Source organism: Sardina pilchardus, chromosome 20 (assembly GCF_963854185.1).
Source record: "Sardina pilchardus chromosome 20, fSarPil1.1, whole genome shotgun sequence".
NCBI classification, from domain to species: domain Eukaryota; kingdom Metazoa; phylum Chordata; class Actinopteri; order Clupeiformes; family Clupeidae; genus Sardina; species Sardina pilchardus.
In genome coordinates, this window is record NC_085013.1 from 21334450 (window position 1) to 21344449 (window position 10000).

The 10000-nt window shown below is 47.8% G+C and overlaps 1 protein-coding gene across 4 annotated transcripts in view; it reads right to left on the reverse strand.

The window, feature by feature from the left end:
- The window catches only part of fermt2 (FERM domain containing kindlin 2), a 57432-nt gene extending 48234 nt beyond the window's left edge, over positions 1–9198 (reverse strand). For all 4 annotated transcript variants that reach the window (XM_062523567.1, XM_062523566.1, XM_062523565.1 and 1 more), the window contains exons 1-2: positions 9020–9198; positions 8040–8197 (exon numbers count right to left, since the gene is read on the reverse strand). In XM_062523567.1, the coding sequence (XP_062379551.1) occupies positions 8040–8196 (157 nt within the window). In that variant the 5' untranslated portion in view covers position 8197; positions 9020–9198. The remainder of the gene's footprint in view (positions 1–8039; positions 8198–9019) is intronic.
- Between the last annotated feature and the right edge of the window lie 802 nt (positions 9199–10000).

Genomic DNA, 10000 nt, shown 5'->3' on the forward strand with positions numbered 1-10000 from the left:
TCGGGGACACGGCCGACCGGAGCGATGGACGACCAGACAGACGGCAGCGAGGAGGATCCCCCTCAGGCCCAGCAGATGCCACTGGAAATGGGATGGAAGTGGTCATTACCCAGCCTCCTCTGCCCGCCTGGTGCCCGCCTGAGCAAGGCCAGGGGGAGGAGAGGAAGTGCTGCTCGACTACGCCAACAATCATGATCATAATCGCCATTATTCTGGTCAATACTGAGGTTGTGATTCTTTAACAGGATTACTCAAAAAGATACTGGAGAAGAGAAGAGAAGAGAAGAGAAGAGAAGAGAAGAGAAGAGAAGAGAAGAGAAGAGAAGAGAAGAGAAGAGAAGAGAAGAGAAGAGAAGAGAAGAGAAGAGAAGAGAAGAGAAGAGAAGAGAAGAGAAGAGAAGTTCCTGAAGGAGAGGTAGGCTTGCTTGTCATGTACTTAGGCACTCCTCCTCTGATGGGTCCCAAACAGGCTGTACAGAACAGGTGACACTGAGACCTCGAGTGGAGTGGAGCATTAGAACACGGAGACCTCGAGTGGAGTGGAGCATTTGAACACGGAGACCTCGAGTGGAGCGGAGCATGGACAGGTTTGAGTGTGAGATCGACATCACAAAGTAGCCCCAGCGGGCAGGAGGGAGGCCAGTATGGCGATAAGCCTCCCAAACGAGGTGTACACAAACCTACACAAAGACCCCGCCAAGGCCGCCGTATCAACTTACAGCCATCTGCGAGCACTGGAGAATACACTGCATGCAACGCAAGCATTATGATAGAAAAGAACCCGGCGTTACACAAGGGCATATTTAGCCACAAGAGCTTCCCACTGAGAGTCTGCCATGCCACCCCAGTAATTACGAGTGGGCACTGGTCTGGCCACCACCACCAACACATCAATCGTCCAGGAAGCAGAACAACAATACCCCAAGAAATCCCAGATATTCCAGGAATTCCGAGATCTCCTCCGACATCTCAAGTGTTTTAATGAAGAGTAAACGAGCAGAAATCACCAGCAGTTCCTCAGCAAAGGCAGTAGGGTGGCTCCAGGCTGCCGCTGTGTGTGTGTGTGTGTGTGTGTGGTTAGCGGAGCGCAGATCTTCAGGGAGGGAGTAAATCACAGCAGGACTCAAGCGTAGCAACAGGAAGTGAGGAAGGGTAGGGCTGCTACTTAGACTAACTACTTCCTGTCCTGCAGATTAGAGTGGACTGAACTGAAGACGTTGGCTGGGCTACTGGAAGACACAGTGACCATACACACGCGTAAACACGGATCAAAACTACTGGAAGCATCACTGGAAGCAACACACATTTATCACAGTGCTTTTTCTCCTTGTATGAAACATGAGATGCGATACTCCTCCAAAAAATAGTATGGAATATACTAGCTCCCTGTTTTACTGTTAAAGTTACACTAAAAGAAACGTTTCGTTCATCAGACTTGTGATTTTCCAGACCGTCGGCATATTTAAATCGTTCACTAGTATGATGTGATACTCCTTAACAATAAACGAATAAACTTATAGTACCACTTTGGACATATTCACTGCAGCACTCATTCCTGTGAAACGTGAGATACCGTCTACACATTTTCCATTAACGCATTACACATATGGTCGCAATGCCGCTTCGCTTTACGTAGGAAGACAGTGTCAACACATAGCGCTTTCCATTCCCTGGTCACCCATGCTCTGTCCACACCCACAAACAGATGAGCCCGCCCACACACACACACACACACACACACACACACACACACACACACACACACACACACACACACACACACACACACACACACACACACACACACACACACACACACACACACACACACACACACACACACACACACACACACACACACACACACACACACACACACACACACAAGCGCTTAGAAAGTTGGTCTAGCGCCTGATTGTTCCATTATCTCATCATCTCTGCAGTCGCACGTCACATGACTACAGGCCCATGGAATGCTGGGTAGGGCGAGCGCATCTTCCCCTCTCGTCAAGCCCCTCCAAAAAAAGAACAGAAAAAAGGAGGGAAAAAAGCCCCCAAGTTGGGGAGGGGGGCGAGAGGGTCAAGACGAAACAGCACAGGAAAGGCCGGCATCCTGAACTAAATCGCCTCCGTTTCCTAGCTGGACTCGGCCTCATTGTCAGCTACCATCCAGCTACCATCCCTGACTGCAACAATCTCAGCTATTTATGCCGAAACGCTGACAGCAACACACTCCAGGCAAGCCTACCCTGCCCCTTAGCCTACATAACTTGCTTTCTCACTTAATCCGAGGGAATTTAAAAAAAGCATTTCAATTCCACGTTGTCTTTGGTGGTGCTCCATTTAGAAAGAAAACGCCACCAAAATAGCCGAGGATTATTTCACCTTCTCGATGCTGCCAAATGGCTATTAAGTACTATTCGACATGTGGCTACGTGAGATGTTTATTATTAAAGGAAACCGGTGACGACCTTTACCAGCGCCTGAGAAGGCCCATCAACTCCCCTCCAAACTCTTCGGCCCCAATTACGCAAGATTTGTTATGAGTTACAACGGCACGCCATCCAAGAAAGCCCTTCATGTCTAAAAAGGGAACAATCCACAGCAAGCCAAACATACAGAGAGAAAGAGAGAGAGAGCGAGAAAGAGGGAGAAAGAGAGAGAGAAGGAGGGAGGAAGAGAGAAAGAGAGAGAGAGAGAAGGAGAACCTGAGCGGTGAGACAGGCAGCAGAAAATACTGGAGTGACGGCAGTATTCGGGGAACATGCCAGAGCCTGGGAGTCATTTCCTGTTGGACAGAAGACTTTTATGGAATTCTATCGGAGCTTCTCACGTCACACAGCGGGGAAGCAGAGCCCCCCCCCCTCCTCCTCTCCCCATCCCCCCCCCCCCCCCTCCCCAACACACACACACACACACACACACACACACACACACACACACACGTACACATACCCCTTAGAGTATGTGGGAGTATGTGTGAGCAAGCGAGGCAGTCCTGGAACACACACACACACAGACGTCTCCCTAGACTCGACCAGACCAGACCACATCTCTTTCCGTCACCACCGTTGTGCTTGGTAGCAACCAAGAGCTCAAAACACTGGAAAGACATGGCAACTTGACCAACCCAGAGCCTCGCAAAAAAATGACCAAAGTGAAACTCAGGAGTCGTCAGTGATGCAAAACAAGCCACCATTTGTCCTGCCACCCGTCCCTTTCGGACATTAATAACGCTCCCTATTCTCATTTTACTAGCATGGAATCTAATGACTTCCATTTTGTTTCCGTCGCTGTCGAGAGTGCTTGTGGTGCCACTGCTGCTGGGAGTAGCTGTCGTCTTGACGATGACGACGCTGACGATGAGGATGAGGATGATGTCATGGAGAGTGAGCTCTGATTCGGGACGCCGCGACAGGAAGTGGTGGGGTGGAGTCCTCGGACACGTGCCGGCCGTGGTGACTGGACAACACACACACACACACACACACACGGAGCGGCACGCTCTGCCTCGGTGCAGTGTCTGCACAAAATGTGCCGTCGCGTCGCCGACTCTGTCTTGGTCGGCAGCGCCGCCGCATTCCATCTGTTTTAATGGAGATTCAGCTCGCACGTCCCCGGATTCCTGGGATTTCAATAAGTCTGAGTGCAGTGTGAGAGTGAGTGAGTGAGTGAGTGAGTGAGTGAGTGTGTGTGTGTGAGAAAGAGAGAGAGAACATATGTGTGTGAGTGAGACAGTGAAAGAGAGAGAGACAGGGAGAGAGACAGAAAGAGAGAGAGAGAGAGAGAGACAGAAAGAGAGAGACTCTCCTGAGAACAACTATGTTTAAGCACCGGTCTCGAGCCATGGAGTATGATAGCGCCTCCCTTGCACTAAATCATGCGTGCACACTCGAAAATGGTTAACGAGTGACACGGCTTGGAAACCATAGCAGGATATTCGCCGTGGAGGGGCAAGCGTGCAGCCAAGAACAACACCCTCCGCTCCCCCCCCCCCCACCAGAACGCTTGAGAGATTCGGCCCCTCTCCTCCCCTCTGTCGAGCAGCCACTGCACAAACACTAACAAACACCAGGACCTTATGTGGTAATCAGGGGAGAAAATCAGCAAAAAGCCCCCCTCCCCAAAACAACAAAAAAAAGCCCGCGGCCGTGCCAAGAGTAATATCCAGAGCACAATAAGGACGGTGGTGGTCTTAGGTGATTGGCGTTCCTCAAATCGTTAAATCTTGAACAAAGCTGCGGCGCGGAAAAGCCGGAGCAGGAAATGAACGGCGTGATCAATAAGAGAGTGCTTTCCTGGCATTTCCGTGTCTAATCCATTAAAATCGCCGCTTGGGGGGGGGGGGTCAGACCAAACCAGGGGTGGACAGGAGCAACGAGATGAGAGACGACGGCGATGACTGAAACGCAGAACTCCGGAAGTCACTCCTGAAATTGACAGCAACTCCCGAGGCCATTTGGCCAACAAACACCTCTAGGCCATTAGAGTCAAGACCGCTTTGTTGTTTTGTGTACGCCATTAAAAGCTTGAAACTTTCTCCAAGCTGCCTCATTTAAAAAGCATACGTTATGCTGCCTTAGGCACTGTTAAAAGGCACGCACCTTTCCCCTCAACACCATAAACATGACTCGTAGTTGGCAAGATAGCTAAAAAAAAAAGCATCAAACCGTCCACTGGCTACAGTCCCGAGAGAACTCAGTTGGACCGAACGTTTAAGCAGCGTTGTAAACACACTGCTGATGCAGCTTTTCGCATGACCACATCACAAGCAGGCTGCAGCAGGACACAAAGCAATGAGGAAAGTGTTAAAGTTCTTGGAGTTGTGAAGTTATGGATGTTGAGGACAGCCATAGCATCTGCGGACAATATGGCAGAGAGCATCTAACAGCACCTCATGGAGCAACTCACGCTGTTTGTGTTTAGCCAAAAACTGCAGTCTAGTGACTTCAGTTTAATATTCTGTACAGCGAGCGTAATGAGGTAAAAAGCATCATTACTCTTCTGAGAGACGTTCGCAACCTCTGGGGGTCCCATTTCTGTGTCCATGTTCCAAACTGGTGGACCAGCAAAGGACTAGCAACACCAAGACTTTCATTTCCAGGCAGCAAACATACTAAGAAATGTGCTTTGGTAACATGGAGAACCAACGGCAAGACGGCATCATAGTTTTTGACTTAGAAGAAAGCTAGTCTTGAAGTTCAATCTTGCTTCATGAGACTCACTCACACACACACACACACACACACACACACACCCCCCGCCACCTCTTCAGACCACAGCCAATCTTTATCACCCTGAACTGGAGCAAGTGGTCAATCCACAAAGACTACACCAACTCTCTCTCCCACACACAACACACACACACAACACACACAACACACAGTCACACACACACACTGTTCAGCAGTGTTGAGTGAACTGAAGGGGCTTTCAGAATACCCTACCTCTGACCAAATAGCCACCCACCTGACTCACATCAACCAATCACTGCAACCCTACAGACCCATGTGACTATGTGACCATACTACTAGTGAACAATTTACAGGAGCTTGTTCGTACACATGCAGTAATATTAGCCACCAGGGGTCATGGGTAAATCCAATGAGATAAGTCGCCATACAAAGCAATGCAGTAATATTCAACTATAATACCACATTTCCCTGTCAAACCAGTCCCGTTCCTGTACATAAGCCTTATGTAAACCGCATATGCATGTCAGAAGTTATCTATACAGTACTTGTGTGCGGATAAACCTTTCAGGCAAACACAAGAGCTACACCAGAGACAAACATCTCCAAACAAATGTGTGTGCTATTTGCAGAAGGCAGCTGTGTGCTTTCTCGCATACCCATGTGTGAATGACAACAATGGGCCTGATAGGACTGTGGTGAAAACACAACTTATCCTGGTCTGGCATCACAGCAGTCACCTCATCCAAGGGAGGGACAGGACACAACAGCCTCTCTCTCTCTCCCTCTCTCCCTCCCTCACTCTCTCTCTTTCTCTCGCTTTTTCGCTCTCTCTCTCCCTTTCTTTCTCTCCCGCTCTCTTTCTCTCTCATTTTCTCTCTCCCTCTCTTTCTCTATCCCTCTCTCTCTCCTTGCATTACTGTTGTGATGACAATAGCATGCCAAGCACATAAACAAACATCAGCATTTGCGCTCCCCTTGCTTCACAGCATGAGCAGCCAACATATGAATGAATCTGTTGCTGATCTGTTGCAGAGGACAGGCCAGATGTGGCCCAGACCTCTCCCTCGATGCAGGCTTAACACAGCAGTGAGCCACACACACACACACACACACACACACACACACACACACAGCAGGGGGTGAACTCCAGTGGGCCATGGGCGCCATGCCACCCCACCGGTCTCCCTGGAGACACTAGCTGGCGTGGTGGTGTGCCCTCCTCCAGGTAAGCGAATGCTCAGGAGGTTGAGTTAATGGCTGCCAGGTGGCCATGTCTGGTGAGAACCCATTTGTGTTGGGGCCCGCAGCCTGGAAGAACCAACTACTGACGTGCACTGTTCCCAAGATGGAGCCGATTATGAACATGATGTTGGAAACTGCATCCACCCCCTGCCCCCTCCGTAACCCACCATCCACCACTGAAGTTATCATAATCTCACCATACCAAACACAGCATGACAAATCACAAATAACATTACATTGCATTCAATCATGAGTTCATTCTCTTTGCTTCTGACCCCAAAAGATATCCTCTCCCTGACTGGACCTACAGTAGTCACCACATCCACACCAATCCAGGGCCAAAGCTATGGCAAATCTATGCCATATCTGCACCAAATCTATGCTAAATTAGCACTAGCCCTGATGCTATCTCGGGTAGCGGTCAGACTCGCACTGAAGCGCCTAATAAACGCTGTACATGGCTGTGAAGGTCAAGGTTTGAGTGCGAGCTCAGAGATTAAAAGGCTGCCTAATGATTAACAACATGTCCTTTGCCCAGTACTGGTTCACTTGTGGTTGTACTGGTCCACTGCTTCCTCAGATCTTCAGGTTTCTGGCTATTTATTGAAAATTGATAAACAACTCCATGCAACCATAAAAACGATCAGTAACATTCATTTGTGCACACAGTCGCTCAACAATTATAATATGCATATGGTAAATTGGGTTTTGATGGTTTGTTATTTTTATTAAAGTGTTTCCTGAGCAACACAAAGCTTTGGTAAACACTGCTCCAGATGACTCTCAGCAAAGATCTAGAATAACTTTTCAAGACATCCAGAAATACCAGTGCCAGCCTCTCCAGAAAGTCTTGCAAAACTCATAAACTACACAATTTGTTTTCTTTCTTTTTGCCTCCACCAGCTCTCTGCTGAGAGAAAACAACAAATGGATGGTGCCTAAGATGTGGCTGGAGTAGAAAGAAGCATTCATCTCTTCCCACAAACTCGCTCTCATGTGCCCAAAAGCATGGAGAAGGACCCGGGGCCCACAACAAACAGACTCTTCAATTATGAGCAAGTCCTACAGCGCAAAGAGGGCCTTGAGAAAATGAAACTGTCACAGAATGCAGCTTTGCACAATTATGGAATGCAAAGTATTAGAGGGATTTCGGCACCCCCGCCACCCCTCCAGACCACAGCCGATCTTTCTCACCCTGAACTGGGGCAAGTGGTCAATCAACAAAGGCTAGACCGACTCTTTCCACGCCTTCTACATAGTGAAATATACTACTTTGGGGATTAGTGGCCTTTGCTGTTGGCACATAGCTAACTGGTCTGGTCTCCTCTCTCCCTGCTAGACGCTTATTCAAAGTTAGAGCTTAATCACTAGCTCATGTCTCCAATTCACAGCACTTTGCAGCATTTGCCTGGAAGTGGAAATTTGTCATGTGATAAGGTGTTTTAACGGGGAGTAAGTAACAGTGTACCAACGCAAGAATGCACAGACAGCCTTGTAAACAGAGCTTTGACTTAGAGACAACAGAGCTGGGTCAATGCCCTTGACAAGAAATCAAGCGAGCACCAAACGGTCTGTTCATGCACATCACGACTTTGTTCTTACCGAGTTCTTCCACGAGCTTTAGCATAACCCCTCCGATGTGAATCTCCCCGGTGACCCGCAAGGAGACGTCTTTATGGAGGTCGGTCACATGCATCTTCAGTTCCCAAGTCCCGTCGGCGTAGCAGCCATCGGGCATTCGTATACCGTCCAGCGCCATCCTGCACAGACACCAAAGCACAGCATAAGTAAAAATCTGCACGTTCCGCTCGTTCAACTTCAAACCGGGCCGGTTGAGCCAGCCTGATCCACGTCACCTAACACAGCGAGAAGTAGCTAGTGAGTCTACATATGGTAGCCTACTGTGATTAGGTTGAAGCCAGCCCTGTTACATTGTTGCATTCAAAAGGTGTTAAAAGGCCCAATACAGGCTGGAAAACATTGTAGTGGAAATAGGCTAGCTTACTGCGACGCGCCTGAATGAAAAGGCGTGAGAGTTTTCAAAGGGATTGACAACGCTGTTCTAAAACTAATACGTCTTTAAAAAGTAGCACATAGCACAGATTTAACATTAAGATCAAGTAAAGCTGGCTGAAGTCGTAGAAACTGCGTCATTTTCGTCAAAATGGGACAAAGCACAGGCCCAAAGATCGGATACACTTTAAAACTGTGAACTATGGCAGATTGACCTTGTTTCAGCGTGTACCACAACGAATGGGCTTCACACCTGCTTTATCTAACGGTAAAGATAAAGGGAAATATGGGTCTGGTTACGTAAGCAACTCCACTACAAGTCAACGCAAACTCGCTCGGCAATGGGAGGCATACAGCGGGATTCACCCACCGATCTACGGAGGGTAAAGTTCGTTAGCAGTTGTTTAATGCTAAACAAACAGTTATATATGATTTTAAAACCATGTTGAAAGCGAAACTGGTGAGCGTTTAGTAAACTGCCCAATCCGTTACTGTGCGTAAAGGAAATACATAGCTCTATGGGAGCTCGAGCGAGCAAGAGGGGAAAATCTGTTAAAAGGTTCACTCACCTTCACAAATACACCAACCCAGAACCAGAAAAACCACTCAAACTTCCGATACTTCAACAGTCAACAAGTTTTTCTTACTTAAAACCATATATTCAATCTAAACGGGACAAAATCCAAAGAACTCTTCCAGCCGAAGTATCCCAAAGTGTCTCCTCGGATTTTGTGCTAATGGAGACCAGTGTCCGTCTCTTTCTCCCTCCCTCCCTCTCTTGCTCCAGCAGATAACGTCACTGCTCCAATCCTACTTTTCCTTTCAAACGGAGCGGGTTCACCCCTGCCAGATATCCTTCAACTGCCCCCTCCTCATTTTATCCATTGTGCAGAGACGCATTAAAAATTCATTACAGTAATTGTCCATTTGCTTATGTGTGTTCATTTCAGTGGCTACGTGGCGCTTTAGGCTACTTGTGAATTTATGATTGGGGGGCTACTTGAAGTGATTTTAATGTTTGGTTCCATCCCCAATCTTTCAATGGAGACGGCGGAGAACACTCGAGAACGCAGTTTGAGTGTGAACTGGCTGGATCGTTTTCCCGGTGTAGCCCAATTAAGGATTTCTTCAACCGAGTAGGCAATTCGTACGGGACAGATTCAACAGTTGATGGGCTTCGGCGTAGTGGGACGTAGTGACCGCTGCTTACGCTGCCATTTAAGGGAATAGTACGGAGGTTGCGGTGGTACATCCGGGGAACGCAATTGGTTACTCGACTTGAAATTTGCACACCGTTAGTCACTATAATATAAACATAAAAACAGTACATAGATAATGTCATATTTACATATCTCAGTCAGTCTGTGTAACTTCAAAAGCAATGTTAGTTTTCGCTGTAATATATTTTATTCCATCCACTGTGTTTATGTTTTCGTCCTCACAAAATTCCTTAAAAAAAAAACATATTTTTCTTACTGTGTAAACTTAGGCTATTGCTTTAAGTTCAGATGCAAATTTGTCAGGCAGATATGATTTCCTCTCACTCTCTC